Genomic DNA, 17994 nt, shown 5'->3' with positions numbered 1-17994 from the left:
ATATAGCCTACATCGGAACAAAACTGAAAGTATATGACATATTTGTAGCCATATAAAATGTAAAAAAAAAATGTTAAATAATTAACTTTACCGGTTCAGCAGGTAACTTGTTAAATTTGTGTACATCGATACAACTTTTAAGAGTATATAACCTATATTGATATTTTTTGGAGTATATAGCCTAAATTGAGACAAAAATGAAAGTATATGGCTTATTTATGGCTTTAACCCTATTTTTTACTTACCTGACGACAATTTCAAGATTTTAACTCATATACATGTAAGATCAATCATTGATTTATTAAAAATTTCATACTGAGAATTTGCTACGAACGAAACAGGTCAAATGGGTCATCGTCGACGTCACTCCCGTTTATTTACGTTTTCAGTATTACATCTATTTACGTTTTTGGTATCTCAAATTCTTTTAAAATAAGAAAAATGATAACGACAAGTTTTGGCATCACTTAATACATAATAATTTGTACTCCACAAACAATAACAATCACATAAATGCATGTGAATGTAGACAATTTTTCCACAACTCTAGAGTAAATTGAGTCACCGCCCAACGGATAATAAACCCAATAAGACAATCAACAAACAATTAAAAAGTTTCATGTGCATCATGAATTTAGTGTTGCGTTGGGACTAAGTTCTAGCAGTTCAACGACGCAATTAATCAGATTTATGTTACATAATGGATGCATGATAACAAACCAAGAAGCTAACATGAGATCAAAATTCACTACAATTTCTTTGGAAATGCAGAAAATCTAAGGGACGTAATTCAACTAATCTGGATAACAACCTCAAATGCAACACAAATTTGCACACCGATCGTATAATTTTCTCATGAATCTTGGGGAGAAGATGCTTGCCTAACTCTTCGTTGATGGACATCCCAATTGTAAACTCGAGCGATTGTAACCTAATATACAGATAAAATTGGCAATATGATTAAGCTATGTTACTTATCTAGATAAGAATGAGTGAATTGGCTGTATTTGTTTGTCATTGAACATTATAGTTTGTGGGTCATAAATAGTGTGGTATGAAGAATCACAAGCATGCTATTGTGAGGCTCATCGGATTGACGTGAGATAAAAATTGGCACCGGACACAGAAAATGAATATTAAGAAAGTATTTTAGGAACAGAACGAATGTGTTGGAGTAACTAACTTTTCAAGAATTCGTACTTAAAGTTTTTATGTCTCTGCGTGTGTGTATATATTATTTGCAAAGAAGCCACTGTTCTTAGGAATAATAAGCACAAAATTGTATTTTTTTAGGAAGGCAAACACATACACCCAACATGATTTTTAACACAAATATGTACATAATGTCCACACCAAGACTTGAATCCATGACCTCAAGGTCAGCGGGGCACCTCAATACCGCCAGGCCAATGACCCTTTGTTCACAAAATTGTATTTAGATGATCAATATGTGACTAATCATGCAAGTTAAAGCGCATGAAAAAGATGTCACTCAACATTTTTGGTCCAAAATAACTGATTTGTATTAACTGTATATATATATATATATATATATATATATATATATATATATATATATATATATATATATATATATATATATATATTGGTAGGATCAAGAGGGAAGTAACCATTCGGGGGGAAGCGGGGGGAAGCAAAAACTTTTTTTTTTTTTCGTTTTTTGAAAAAACTTTGTTCACGAACATTATAGATGAGATGAAAATATGAACTTTTAGTAGAGACACTTTGTGATACATGTTTTTATTTTGGCAGGAAAACGCTCGAAAAAGTAATATATAACAATTATCGTGTTTTTCGAGCGTATTTTGAGGTTTTAGCTATTGGGGTTTAGATATTAGGGTTTAAATATTAGGGTTTATAGGGTTTAGATATTAGGGTTTAGAAATTTAGGGTTTAGGGTTTAGATTTAGGGTTTAGATTTAGGATTTAGATTGAGTTTTTAACACGAACGGTTTAGAGTTTAGGGTTTAGGGATTAGGGTTTAGGTTTGGTGTTTTGGGCTTATGGAATAAGCCCAAAAACACCAAACCCTAAACCCTAAATTCTAAATCGGGCTAAATTTTACTTCACAAAACATGAAGAAAAAAAACGTTCATATTCTTCACGAACAATATTATCTTGAATGTTATTTTTGTCGATCGTTTTCCCACCTAAATAATAACATTCATCACGAAGTATCTCTTCTAAATGTTCATATTTTCGTGTGATCTTGATGCCGGAAAAAAAAAATTTCAAAAAAAACGAAAAAAAAAAAAAATTTTGCTTCCCCCCGATTGATTACTTCCCCATTGATCCTGCCCCTATATATATATATATATATATATATATATATATATATATATATATATATATATATTTTTGGGTAATGGGTATTCACCCGATGAAATTATATTAATTTCATAAAAATGATGACTAATTAGCATAAAAATGAGCCAAAAAAAATGTTTCCAAAAGTTACTCACTTCTTAACCTTGTTAATCAATGTTAAGAATGTTAAAATATACAATTGGAGGTATCTTCAGTACTACAAATTGAAAACTTTGGTAGTGAAATTTGTAAAAATGTGTAAGAGAAGAGTATGTCAACTTTTAATTTTTACCAGTACAACATTTAATATTGTGATGCCAATAATGTGCGAACAAGATTAGTACTTACAATTTAACCCCAATTGATTTCTTCATATGACATAATATTCATAGAAACCTAATGATATTCGTACCTGGGTAATGGTAACCTGATCTCGTAAGAACTGTAAATCGGCAACCAGAACTTCTAGACTGGCTTTCGCATTTTCCAAGTTGCTCTGCAGCAGAGATGTAGCCTGCATGTTTTCAAGTTCAAAGTTGAAAGTTTTTACCAAAATGTAAAAAAGTTTACAAAAGAGGTGGCTATTTCAACCCATTACAGCCCAATTCAACCCATTTTGACAGGTTTCCAAAACCACCCATTTATCCACCTCTAAAGCTTGACATAAAAAAAAGATTCCACACATATATATGTACCTCTTCACAAGAGTACTCAAGCATTACATTTGCTCCCAACCATAAGCACACGGAGTCTGTATTTTCAATTCGAGCCCGGGAATAGATGCCTTCAGATAATTCGAAATCTGTAAGCAACGCCTTTAAAAAAAACAGGTGTCCATATATTATGCTCAAATTATATTAAGGGTAGCAGATTGTTCACACAAACACTGATCGTATCGTTTATTATGTGCATTATGCTGCAATGGACTTTTATTAGCATACTATGAGTCCATAGAAATACTAATGAAGTAATATGTTTTAGACATGAAGAGAGCAAGCAACATGAAATGTTGCAAGGATAGAGATATAAAAACAATTACAACTAGGGATACAAGGTAAACTTATATATGCAAGTATGTGCGCATATAAAGATACATTCAAATATGCAATATGTATGATAAATATAAATTAAAACACAAATCATATCATGCTTGTGCTTTCGTGAGTTAGTGTAATCATATGAATATTCACAACAAAAATCATATGATATATATGTATTTCTGGGAAGCCAAGAAGGATGTCATCTCAGAAGACTGGATCTTGAGCATGTTTACTTGTCTCGTAGAATGAAAACTGACCCGATTTTGTGGAATTTGATACATTATGCTCTTAACCAATCACCACAAAGGCTCTTGAAATATACTGATATCAACTCAAAGAAGCGATCTCGTGTCTCGTGAAATTCGCAACATAATATTTAATTGGATATCACATTTACTAATTTAATCTGATATGTGGTATTATTAACCTAATATGTTAAGACTAGGATCACAACAAATATTGAGTAGTTTTTTATTAGGATTCATAGTCGGGAATTTATACCATATATGGATTAGGAACAGTTGATTATTCTTGATTTCGGAAAATAGATCTGTTATTTCAATTAAGCATCACAGGGAGAGTTGCATTCAGTAAAACCAAAGTATTCTGCACACATAGAAAAAAGATGACCATATAATAAACGAAATACGGTTCACTTAGCACTGTGCATCATATAGGTTGTATCTCTGGCATAATCAATATTAATATAATATACATCTGAACTCTCATTCACAAGTCAAAATCAGGATTCAGAAATTTGTTGAAGGAAGCATTTTTATTAAAGTTAGAAACATAAACAACTTGACCAAGCAAACAGACACCAGTATATTCAGAAACTGGCGAGTAACATCAAAATATTCACAACACAAGCCACGGAAATAATCATTTCTCAAAAGCCATCGACTATAAAAGCCAAAATTCAGTCTAGATTAAATGAAAAGGAAACAAACCTCATTACTGTCCTTCTTAGCTTGTAAAGTTGCAACAACATCTAAGCACTTCTCGATATCAGGAATCTTCGCCTGGTAAGAAAATGCAAAAATTTAGTTTCGTAATGGTGTAAAAGATGAGAAACACTAACGTTAAAACTATGTTTTGAAAGATGTAATCAAATCAAGCATATCTACACGTTTTCCTTTCGATGTCATCTTCCACAAACACGTATATTGGTTTCAAATATGAAAACATTGAGTTGCTGATCGAGCTAATCAAGACGTCAAGAGTTAAAAGACACTTGTTCGACTTTGAATTTCCAATGAATGTCTCATAATTATTTACAACTCTAGGGTTATCAATTATTATCATAGACTTTATGTGGAACGTAATTCGGGAAATAAAGAATGTAACCTGTACCTAACAGATGTTACAACATTACTTGAATCATCACTTAATAAAATTAATCTTCTACTCACAGTAATACGAATTTTACATGTTTCATTAATCTCAACAATTAGTACATTACTATTTCCTCTTCTCAATGTCAATTTTATTATAATTCATCAGATATGATCGAATAGTACCTGAAGATCTCTTTGTTGAGCAAGAAGTTTCATCTCAACCACTTTGTATTGCTGAAGCCTGCACATACATATACATACATACAGCCATTATATATAAACCCTAATACAGCAGCTACTGATTCAATAGAAATTACACTAAAATTTGAAGGGAGGCAAAAGAAGAAGAATGAAATTAAAAGACCTTTCTTGAAGAAAAGCGAGGGTAGAGTTAACATCAAGACCTAATTGATTCAAATAAGCTTCTACATCTTTTACAAATGATGCTCCCGGTATTCCTCGCCGTTCCACCGCCACTTCGCCACCGGCTGTAGTTACCGTCGATGATGCTGTAGCCGCCATTGTTGTCTTCGATTTGATCCAACACAGGCTGCTTCTTTTGGTTGATCAAATAGTTCGGAGTTCGGACTTCTTGTCTACCTATTTATATTGCCTCATACAAATACAAATATTTTTTGTAATTGTAGCCTCTTCGCATAACATAACATACTCCATAATAAATAAATTTGTATTTTTAAGCAATTGAATACAGCAATATAAAATTCTCATTTTACCAGACATGTTTAATAATTATTTATTAATAATTAAATTAAATAAATTACAATAATAAATGTAAAAAATAGTTAAATGATGTTTAGGAGTTATTTCATATTTAAATTTTTTTCGTGACATATAAAATAATATAATATAATTATATGTGATAATTCAAATGAGAGAGTAACTTACGTAATAAAAGCTCTTCTAAATTTTTTTATTTCTATTAAGTTCATAGTAGTACATTAATAAATTAAATATAGTTATAATGTAGTATAAATTATCAATTTTACCTTACATGTTTAACTAGAAGTTATTAATTCAAATGATTAAAAATAATAATTATAAAAAATAGAGAGAAATGATTTAGTTGATTTTTGTATGTAGAATTGTAGATACTTCCTTAGATGATAAATTAAAAATGATGTTCAATACTAGTAATAAGGATAAAAATTTATTTCTAATAAGTATATTAGCCACCAGCTATGAATAGTACCCCGCTACAGTACCTTTTTTTTTACATAACTTAGTTTTTTCGATTCAAATTTTCCGGCCTAACGAAGTGGGCCAACTGGCCACTTCCTAGTTTGTTTAAAGTACGTTATTGGCAAAGGGCAACTACTATCTTACCATTTTTTCACACTCCCAAATTTGACTATTATTGTTGTATTATGTAAATTTTTGTTTTCAACTTTAAGTCTTTAACATACTTAATGCTGAATTACATATTTAACAAACATCACAAATTATCTTTGTATCTCTTACTAAAAATCACATTTCCCATCAATAAAAAGAGCAGATTATATCAAATCATCCGCCTAACGGATTAATTAAGATGATTATGAAGAAAGATATTTTAAACAAAACCATATCATACAAATTATTCTCAGGATAAAAACCACATAACTCGTACAATGTCTTACAATGTATTCGCCAATTATGCTCTAACATAGCCAGCCATGACACACTTCTAGTTGTTTGACCTGGTTCGGGTACAAGTTTATTTCTCTCTTCACTCATTATCAAGATTTGCATCGTCAACTCATGCACTTTGCTTTTCTTTGCTCATTAGCTCCATAAATTGATGAAATACTGCAACCAACATAAAACACAGATATTAGAAAGATAACTATTACTGTAACCAAAAATATGTGATGGGATGATTACTGAACCACGTGCAATATGTAAGTTAACAAAAATTATAAACAAAATAAAAGAATACGATATTTAGTGTAATTACCAAGATCTGAATCATGAGGTCCAGGAGAGGCTTCAGGATGGTACTGAAGAGACATGAGCTTTCGTTGAGGGAACGCAAGACCTGCGCAGCTTCCGTCATTCAGATTCACGTGAGTTACTTCTACCCCATTGGGAAGTGACTCCGGGTCAACGGCATAATTGTGATTCTGCGACATATAAGGATAATTTATTATTGTAAATACATGCATTTCAGAATCATACGATACGCATGAAATTGTAACAGTGGATATCAGTCAATCTACCAGACTGTAATTTAAAGAGTATGTTGACCAAGAAGAACTGGCCAAGATTGCTGAATGGAGAATAAATCCTACTTTTATGTATTTAGATTAGAACCCTAATCCATCATTTAACTTGCACATAATTACCATTAAAAGGTGGTTGAAAACATAAAATTAACCCTTGGATCAACTAGTCAAGTGTGGCAATTGTGGGCCATTCACTTATGAATGGGTCAACGGGTCAAGCCAGTTGAAAATTGCTTAAAGATTATTTTTTTATACTCTGGAATCGTTTGCATTCGAGGAACTTTTTATCATTGTAATTATAATTATAATTAGGATTTTGCTGACGAAAACCCTTGGGACTGTAATCAACATGCTTAAAACACTTGTACAATCAGGTAACCGCCATCATAAAGTAAGTAACCAGCTGCCATATACAAGAGTTTTAGGTGGTTTTGCAAAATCCTTATAATTATTGAAATAAGTATATTCAGTTAAAAAAAACAAATAACGTCTCGAATCAACCACAACCCAACCAACTTCAACTCGTACCAATAAAAACCAAGTTTTCACCACCCAGCCTATTAGCCCACAAACTTTTTGTAACATTTTTTATTATGTGCAAAACATCAGGATGTACAATCAATCCCTTTTTCATGTTCTAACTTGAGAGCTAAAACCAGTAGCTCGCATTTAAAAGATTGTATAAAGTGCAAAATCACCTAAAGGAACCTCAAACAGTTAATAATTGTTCAACATACCTGTGCACTAATCTCAACACTGCCATTTCGAAGGTTACGAACAGGATGATTTCCACCATGATGACCAAATTTCATTTTATATGTTTTCCCACCCAAAGCCTGACCAAGCAACTGGTGTCCCATACAAATTCCAAATACAGGAACCTTTCCGATAATTTCTTTAACCGTCTCCACAGCATAAGGAACCGCAGACGGGTCACCAGGGCCATTGCTAAACAAAACTCCATCAGGTTTCATTTTAAGAGTTTCAGAGGCCGGCCATGTTGAAGGAACAACGGTTATTTTACAGCCATAAGATGCCAATCGCCTCAATATATTGTGCTTGATACCAAAATCATACGCGATGACCTTGATTAAAAATGAGAAGTGATGTACAAATTAAAACTAGCATTTTAAAGATTATGAACAACAAACAAATGTAATGTAGAAAAACTAACATGGAAAGTCTCGCCATTTCTTCTACCGGAGTTAAAATCCCATTCTGAACCCGTCTTTCCAACCCATTCATAAGGTTGCTTACAGGACACGCTTGAGATTAGATCCACACCTGATGTCATAGAGCACGTTTTTATCAACATTGTATATCAGTATTTACGGGTTAGATTATCCAAATCAGATGCAAATGGTAATTTCAACCAGTTTGTTGACTTAGGTTTATATTTTGTTTCTAACTGGTAAGAAGAAAAGGTTTTCGGGAATCGTGCGAAGCAGGTTAAAAGCCAACCAAGCAGATAATTATGTTTACTATTTGAAAGTATAAGATATATGTAAATCATATTTGACACGCAAATTGTTTCCACAACTTTTGAAAAACTTAGACAAAGTGTTGCGGGTCAACCAACCTGGCCAGATCTGGACCAAAAGGTTATCTATGTTGACTTAAAACCCGTTTTGACCATTTACCCAACCTGCTCATAATGCCACCTCTAGAAAAGACCACTTACCAACGATATTCCATGTCCGCGACATCTCCAAAAGTTCTTCATCTGTTTTAGTTTTTTCTGTGCTCAAGACACCAATCAGGCTTCCATCATTTCGTAAACGACGAGTAATTGCGCGAGTGTCAACATCATCTATTACATAAGAAACAATAGAACAAGTCAATAACAATTAAAGGCTATTCTGAGTATGTGGACCCAATTGCAACACTTTATAATATAAGATAAAACTGATAAAGAACTCACAGATTCCCATGATGTTCCTTTTCGACAAATAGTCAGAAAGTGATTCTGTGCATCTGTAGTTTGATGTGCTGGAGAATAAATTTCAAGAATCAAAGTCAGATTTTTCTGTTAGACTAATAATATGTACAAAACTATATAAAGCAAGATCTCATGAACATTATGTACCTGATACTCAAACTTCTAATAACTAAACCAGCAAGAAAACACTGAATTGATTCTTCATCATCTGCAAAAATATAATCTCATTAAGATAAAAAAACATTATAACTTATACAACCACTAATACTAGACTAATACGGAGGTATCACTTAATTACCTATATTAACCCCGGTATTGCCGATGTGTGGGCAAGTCATCAGGACAAATTGGCCTGCATAGCTCGGGTCCGTAAGAATTTCTTGATACCTACGAAAGATCATATATCATCAATCAAGTAATGTCAGGTCAAAAAACTCATGCTTCGTTCCATCCAAATGATTATTATCTTTGTTGTACAGATTCATAAGTAAGATAGAAAAAATCCGCACACGCTCAAGATAACAACTGCAAATTGTTGCAAAATGAACCGTATAACTGACTATCTCTACTCAATCTCACCCTGTTAATGAAGTATTAAATACAACTTCGCCAACTTGAGTCCCTGAAGCACCAAATGACTTGGCCCTCCAAATGGATCCATCTTCAAGAACAAGTCTAGCATCCGCAACCTTCCACGGAGCTACATTTTATAGAGAAAAATATTCATCAGCTCTACATGGGAGGTTGAGAGGTTCTTTACACCTAAGAGGTGATTGTTCGAGTGGTAAAAGTAACAAATAAAAATAAATTACAAGCTAAATTACCTTTTTCATAAAAGATGATAAATACCCTTCACCGATGTATAAAATACACTGACTAATAACTTACTCAATTCAATAAACTCAAAGAACTTAGTTTTAAGTTTTATCAATGCATCTTACAACAAATAACAAACAAATAGGCTTAAGAACTTAAGCATCTGACAACAGAAGATCCACCCATACTCCTGCCATCAAATGGTTGATGGTGGCAATTACAAAACTAGGGCCAGTTGACTTCACGTTATTTGGATCTCATATAACGCTCAACCAAATTCGTGTGCTAGTGATTGTAATTTGTACTACTTAATAATTTAAGGCAGATTATTCAACATCAGTTGTTCACTACTTATTATATGTGGTGATTAAAATATTTATCCGTTTTCTAGTTACCCAAGTGAAATTAGGATATTTCATATATGCAATCTGTATAAGTAACATTATCAATATTCAGTCTATGGGTAATACAATGTATCTTTGAGTCAACACATTTGGTGATACAACTGTCACTTAACCTTATTGTGAGGCGTCTTAGATCACATTGTCTGTGATAGTAATATATCCATGGCAGTCTGTGCATGAACCAGAAAGTTAAGAATCTTAAGACAAATTTAGTATTCACACTAAGAGCTAATTACGATCACCTTACAAAAATAAATCACAACCATAACATCTATCCAATATAACAATGTGTGTACAATTACAATCACAAATAATTGGGTTCATAACTCTCATCTATTGCCAAATTGTAGTCCTAAATTTAAAAACATGAATATTGAGCAAACCAAATATATAGTGCATTGAAAATATGTAAAATCATAAACATTAAAAAAAAACAGCAGCAACAGTGATATGTTGAAAAAGAGTACCAGAAGCTACGGAAGCCGTAGAGGCAGCACCAGTAGAGCATCTTACGGAGAACGATCTAACTTGCACCGACTTTACAGTAGCAGGATTCGAGAGTAAAGGCTGATTAGTCACTGAAAGATACATTGCTTTCATTGCCATTCTTGTTTTTATATTTCACCTGCTCCTGCCTTTTTATCACTCTCTGTAATATAATGCCAAATCATAACAGTTTTATCAGAACCTAATTTGAATGGCACGATTACATTCATTCGTAAATGTATAAATACTAGGCGCAATCCACAACATATATACAGAACAATCATGAATTAATAAACTGTTATTATCGGTATACATTTATACATTAGAATCAGTCAATTAATTCGTGAAATTGATTGAGTATTAGCTTTAGGTACGATACAAAACCTTAAGTACTACTGTAATTAAATAAAACCCTAACAGCTATTATAATTATAATTTACAGCTTATGAAAACTTAAATCACATGTATCGCAATTCATATACAGACTCGATAAAATATATTCATGTAATTAAATAAATACGTAAAATTTAATAAATAGAATAACGAAATGAAGAGCTTACCGGCCTATCAGCAGCCGTTGGGGGTTTTGACTTTGATGAGATAGTAGTGCAAAAGGGGGTTTAAACCCAGAAGAAGCAAGAAAAGTGGTAATTACAATCACCCCCTATAACTTTCCAAGCTTGTCATTTTCAGACCTTTATGTTTTCATAACTACAAATGGTAAAATGAATGAATTCAAGTACTTGACATTTTTTGGATGAAGTCTCAATTCTTTCTATCAAGTAAGTTATTTTGAATGTAAAATTTTAGTTATACTACAAAAATGAACTTTAGTTTCATACCTTATCAATTAAACGTGAATACCATAGTTTCATTCTTCCATAAGTATATGTCTTTAAATGGAATTTCAATTACATCAAATAACGATTCGATCAAATTTTAATTTTTTGAAAGATTTAAATTCATGGTTGTTGCCTGACGAATATTTTATTAATGTTTATCATATATGCTAGATACCTAGTTTGTTGTAAATGTGTGAAACCCGTCATTTGCATGAGCTTATGCTGATGAAATGTTCATTCATACGTATGACAGTATCATTTGTACGAATCAAGACTTGTTGGTGCATAATGTTCATCCGTATAGATGAATGGCTTATCTGTACGAACCAAGACCCATCGTACGGATGGGTTTGCATACCTGTAAATACAAGTTTCATGTGTCATTTAAGGTTTAGAGTTTCACCTATTTATGGGGAGCCGTATATCTGGTGAATCCAGAGCTTGAGGGATATCATGTTCGATCTCCATATGCAACCAATGTTTCTCTGTTGAAACGAGTTGTAATCTTGACATTCATCAATATATTATTCGCTTATCTTTAATTCATTGTTTATCTCTTCCGTATTTGATTATGCCCGATGTATATTACGAACCGTGTAATGGCCAATGGGACAACAATCGTAAATGATTTTGTTAGCCAAAATACCAAATGTGACTTTAGCTTTAAAAGGCAGACTAACAATCAAGTCCAATATTTGTTTGGATAAAAAGCCCAAGTCAGCGCAATTCATTTGTATGATAGCCCATATCAGCCCAATTCATTTATATGATAGCCTTTATCCTTTTTGAGTCAAACATGCATTTTCTAGTGTAATTGACTTGGAACAGATACATGTAAAGACTTCCTTCTTGGATGGATTTTTGGCATGGCTCGAGACTGAAAAAGAACTCCCTTCCTGTTATTATTGCTACTGCTATACGATGCATTTGGCATTCTCATTATGACTTTGTTTTTACCTGCAATTATCTTAGATGCGTTACTCCGTATATTTTATAAGGTTAAACTTTATTTTTTTTCTAATCTAGAGGAGGTAAAATTCCAAGCTTGAATTCTTAACTTAGTTACCCTTTGTAATTTTCTGTAGCTCCTTGCTAGATGTTTTCTTAAATAAATTGCCGTTGAAAGAATTGCCGTTGATAATACTTTTATATTTTTAAAACAAATTTCCGTTGGAAGAAATATTTTTAAAACAAATTTGCCGTTGACAGAAAAATAGAGATCAACCATCTTGGAAAGTGTTGAATATTTATTCATTCTTAAACTATTTGTAACGGTTGTGGCGTTTCTTTGTGGTGTCATTTGCCTTTTTACGCTTTTTTGCAGGTTTCTTTTTTGGGTGGAGTAGTGGTGATGTTTCTTTTTAATGTTAGTTAGGAACATTGTGATGATATGTTAAAATATAATTAAGTTAAGTGTTAAAAGAGGATAAAAATAATATTTTTAAATTAATAAAAAAATAAATAAACAAGTGACACGCCACAAAGTGTCACTCCATTACCGCAAAATTTGGCATTTCTTCGTTGCCACATGGACAAGTGACGGTGTCACTTTGCACCATTACAAACAGCCTTATGACGCCATACAGACCTAATATCTTGAGTACTCAAAATGACGCATCATAGATAACCTGTCTAACTATAATTTGATCATGAAAAATTGAAGAATCAACCACAAATATCCTTGCACTTTGCATATTTTACTTTCGCGTGTTATTTCACATCCACATGAATGTAGAGACCCGTCCTAATCCATCTGGACGAATACATTACATTTGGTTACATCGCGAGGTACTTGACCTCTATATGATACATTTTACAAACATTGCATTCGTTTTTAAAAGACAAACTTTCATTTCATCGAAAGTTGACGGCATGCATACCATTTTCATAATATATCCAACTATAATTGACTTAATAATAATCTTGATGAACTCAACGACTCGAACGCAACATCTTTTGAAATATGTCATGAATGACTCCAGGTAATATCTCTAAAATGAGCAAATGCACAGCGGAAGATTTCTTTCATACCTGAGAATAAACATGCTTTAAAGTGTCAACCAAAAGGTTGGTGAGTTCATTAGTTTAACATAAATAATCATTTTCATCATTTTAATAGACCACAAGATTTTCATTTTTATTTCTCATAAATATACGTCCCATGCATAGAGACAAAAATCATTCATATGGATTGAACACCTGGTAACCGACATTAACAAGATGCATATAAGAATATCCCCTATCATTCCGGGACATCCATCGGACATGATAAAACAACATCGAAGTACTAAAGCATCCGGTACTTTGGATGGGGTTTGTTAGGCCCAATAGATATATCTTTAGGATTCGCGTCAATTAGTAGATCGGTTTACTAATTCTTAGGCTACCAAGCAAAAATGGGCATATTCGGCTTCGATCATTCAACCATATAATGTAGTTTCAATTACTTGTGTCTATTTCATAAAACAGTTATAAAAATAGCGCACGTATTCTCAGTCCCAAAAATATATATTGCAAAAGCATTTAAAAGGGGAGTAATGAAACTCACAATACGATATTTTGTAGTAAAAATATGATGATACTGAACAATGCAAAGTTGACCTCGGATTCACGAACCTATATCAAGTATATATATTAACACATATAATCACCATCAAACAAGTTTTTATATATTTTAAATTATATAATATATTACTTATTTATTTTAATAATATTTTTGTTATTTCAAGTGTTATATATATATATATATATATATATATATATATATATATATATATATATATATATATAATTTAATAAATTTTATATTAATATAAATAATAATATATTAGTTAATATTTTAAAACATATTACTATGTAATATTAGTATACTTGTAATATATAGATATCATTTGTTTGTTTAAATAATAATAATAATAATAATAATAATAATAATAATAATAATAATAATAATAATAATAATAATAATAATAATAATAATAATAATAATAATAATAATAGTAATTTTGTAAAAATAATTATATAGTTCTTATAATAATAAAAATGTTACTAGTAATAGTAAAAATGATAGTAATGATATTAATTCTAATAATAATATTAATGTTAAAGATTATAATAATAATAATAGTAATTATAATAATAATTATAATATTCATAAAATTAATATTTATAATCATAAAAATAATAATAATGATAATAATGATAAAAATAATGATAATTCTAATAATAATAATACTAATGTTAGTTTTTAAAAATGATAATCTTTAATAGTGACGATAATAATAATACTTATCTTTAATAATAATAATGATGTGATAATAATATCAATAATAATAATAATAATAAAATAAAAATAGTAATAATAATAATGATAACAATAATAATAATAATAATAATAATAATAATAATAATAATACTAATATTACTACCTTAAGAATCAAGCTTTCCAAAAAAATAAAACGTCATTGCCCAGGTTCTGATACACTCTCAAACCACTCCTCCGCTTGTTACTTTCTGGTAAGATTCGTGTTCCTAATTATTTATATGTACGAAAACCGTTTCAACATCTTCATCAATTTTTTTTTACCGGCTTGGTTAGTTGGTTAAACACACTCACACGATAGGTAGAAACCCAGGACTGCTTTGAACACATGCACCGCCCCTGCATGCACAGGGAATCACATACCCGTGTCCTGGATCGCCTGCTGGGAAAACTCCCCCTGGAATCGAACATGCGCCACTTCAATGAGAGGTGAACACGGGCCCGCCCAAAGGGGCTGATGATGTGAAGCGAGGTGTATATAAAATAGTTATTAAATTTTAGCAGAAAATACTATTTAATACGATACAATTTTACACAAGATATTTATTTATTTATAGAATGGATATACTTAAACCTTGCTACAACACTTATAGGCAGTGTACCTAATCGTACAGTAGTGTAGTTTTTAGTAAGTCCGGTTCGTTCCACAGGGAAATCTTTAAACAAAGCTCAACGCTATATTAGTTTACTTTTATAAAAATACAAATATATATATAAGTAATATTATTATTATAAAGGGGGGGTTTTACCGTTTAATGACCGGTTTGTCGATTTTAAGACTTTAGTCGCAGTTAAAACCTAATGTAAAATATAAATACAAGACTTAAATTAAAGCTTAAAGTAAATAACAATAATGAAATTGCGAATAATAAAAGTGCGATAAACTTGCGATAATTAAAAAGTACGATAATTAAAAATGCGATTAAACAACAATAAATAAAAGTGCGATAATTAGAAGTGCAATTAAATATAAAATAAAGGAAATTAAATATGAAATAAAAGAATTATGCTTATTTAAACTTCCGTAATCATGATGTTTGACGTGTTGATTTTAGTTTTATGCCCATGGGTTAATTGTCCTTTGTCCTGGATTATTCAATATGTCCATCTGGTTTTTGTCCATAACAGTCCATCAGTCATAAATATAAAGTGCGAGTGTCCTCGTCAAATTATTATTATACCCGAAGTTAAATATTCCAACTAATTGGGGATTCGAATTGTAACAAGGTTTTAATACTTTGTTTAATGAATACACCAGGTTATCGACTGCGTGTAAACCAAGGTTTTACTACTTTGTTAACAATTACACCAATTACCCTTGAATGTAATTTCACCCCTGTTTTAATTATTCTAGTGGCTATTAATCCATTCCCGTGTCCGGTTAAATGAACGATTATTCGTACATATAAATACCCCGCCCATCGTGTCCGATCGAGTGTATATGGTAATTTATAGGGACGCCCAATTGTAAATCTTTATATTAACATTAACAAACTTTCATTTAGTTAAACAAATATAAAGCCCATTAATAGCCCATAGTCTAATTTCCACAAGTGTCGTTCTTTTGTCCAAACCCCAATTATGGTACAAAGCCCAATTACCCAATTTTAGTAATTAGCCCAACATCATGATTACTTCGTTTTAAATAAGCATAATAATAACTTAGCTACGAGACATTAATATAAAAAGGTTGAACATAACTTACAATGATTAAAAATAGCGTAGCGTTACACGGACAGAATTTCGACTTACACCCTTACAACATTCGCTAACATACCCTTATTATTAGAATTAAAATTAAAATTAAAATATAAATTATATATATATATATAAGTTTTACGTATGAAGAGGAAGAAAAAAGATATGAAATTTGATCAGAATTCGGTTGGCTTTATAGCCAGAGTTGAAAATTGGGGCTCCGCGACTCGCGGCAAAAACCCCTTCAAACTCCGCGAGTCGCGGAGGATGTATTTACAGCTCACACCCTTGGAGTTTCTTGCTGCCGACGGTTTTAATAATATATATATAATATATATATAATTAATATAATTAATTATATATTATATTATATTTATATACATAGTTAACTTGTAATTTTTAGTCGGTTGCGTCGAGCGTTAAGAGTTGACTCTGGTCCCGGTTCCGAATTTTCGAACGTCCTCGCGTATAATTTTATATTTTGTACTTTGCGTTTTGAATCTTGTACTCTTGTAATTTCGAGACGTTTCTTATCAATAATTGGAACCTTTTTGATTATCTTTTGTTCTTTTGAGCTTTTTGGTCGTTTGCGTCTTCAATTCGTCGAATCTGTCTTTTGTCTTCACCTTTTATTATTTAAACGAATATCTCTTGTAAATAGAACAATTGCAACTAAAAGCTTGTCTTTCTTGAGGAATAATGCTATGAAATATATGTTCGTTTTTAGCATTATCAAATATTCCCACAATTGAGCGTTGCTTGTCCTCAAGCAATATTGTCTTGAAATACTAGAATCACTTCTTTATTCTTCACACTTTGTACATCAGTGATTTCTATACGGCGGTATAAACAATGGTAGTAACGATATGGTTTACAGTCCCACATGACTATAAAAATTTAGATCCATTAAGGAAATTGGATCTTTATGAAAACATTTGATCTTTTGAAATCTAGTTTTTACCCTAGATAAGTTTTCCGGAATAACCCTTTACCGGTGTTTGCAAAATATTTTTGTGGGTTTGGTGGGTTTCAAATTTGAAAATTTTAGCTCAAAACTTGCGGTTTTGTGTCACCCACTTGCTAACCTTGTATTTGGAAAGCAACACGTCCAGTTTACTTGTCCCGTATATTACCTTTCGGTAAACTACCGTCCGGTTGAAAGGAAAGCGTTGAACAAGCAACTGTTTAAGGCAATGTCCCGTGACATGCTTTTGATTATGGTCTATAACGTGTCGGACGCAATTACTATCCTTGGTAGGAGCAATAGTAAAGCTCACCCTTATAATTTTTCGGTATGGCACAAGGTCCTGTCTTTGACCACTATGCAACCACCGTTCTTACGGTTGACACCCGATTTGGTTCAGGTGACCTAATGAATTCAAGGTGAATTTCTTAGGATTTTACGTTCAATGGTAATGAACGCATTGAAAATGGTTTTTTAGAAAACAAATCGGTTTGTATTTTTGATCAAAATATTTTCTCGTTCAAGCTCGAGTTTAGATATCATCGAATTCCATGAGTTTGTAATTCTCAATCTTTAAGGTCAATCTCAAGGATTGA

At 31.7% G+C, this 17994-nt stretch overlaps 2 protein-coding genes across 2 annotated transcripts; both read right to left on the bottom strand.

The window, feature by feature from the left end:
• Positions 1-607: 607 nt before the first annotated feature.
• Positions 608-5343, bottom strand: LOC139857935 (prefoldin subunit 3-like). The gene is made up of 6 exons (XM_071846783.1): positions 5070-5343; positions 4889-4946; positions 4319-4390; positions 3024-3143; positions 2741-2842; positions 608-931 (listed from the first exon to the last, which is right to left on the bottom strand). Exons 1-6 carry the CDS (start codon positions 5225-5227, stop codon positions 854-856), a joined length of 588 nt encoding a protein of 195 aa, XP_071702884.1. The 5' UTR covers positions 5228-5343; the 3' UTR covers positions 608-853.
• Positions 5344-6219: 876 nt separating this feature from the next.
• On the bottom strand, positions 6220-11179 carry LOC139857493 (carbamoyl phosphate synthase small chain, chloroplastic-like). Its single transcript, XM_071846263.1, has 11 exons — positions 11133-11179; positions 10554-10735; positions 9446-9566; positions 9165-9253; positions 9014-9074; positions 8849-8916; positions 8609-8737; positions 8102-8211; positions 7665-8012; positions 6660-6825; positions 6220-6511 (listed from the first exon to the last, which is right to left on the bottom strand). Exons 2-11 carry the CDS (start codon positions 10690-10692, stop codon positions 6462-6464), a joined length of 1281 nt encoding a protein of 426 aa, XP_071702364.1. The 5' UTR covers positions 10693-10735; positions 11133-11179; the 3' UTR covers positions 6220-6461.
• Between the last annotated feature and the right edge of the window lie 6815 nt (positions 11180-17994).

Source organism: Rutidosis leptorrhynchoides, chromosome 7 (genome assembly GCF_046630445.1).
Source record: "Rutidosis leptorrhynchoides isolate AG116_Rl617_1_P2 chromosome 7, CSIRO_AGI_Rlap_v1, whole genome shotgun sequence".
Lineage (NCBI taxonomy): Eukaryota > Viridiplantae > Streptophyta > Magnoliopsida > Asterales > Asteraceae > Rutidosis > Rutidosis leptorrhynchoides.
Note: the sequence above shows the minus strand (reverse complement) of the source record. Positions and strands in the feature narration are given on the sequence as shown.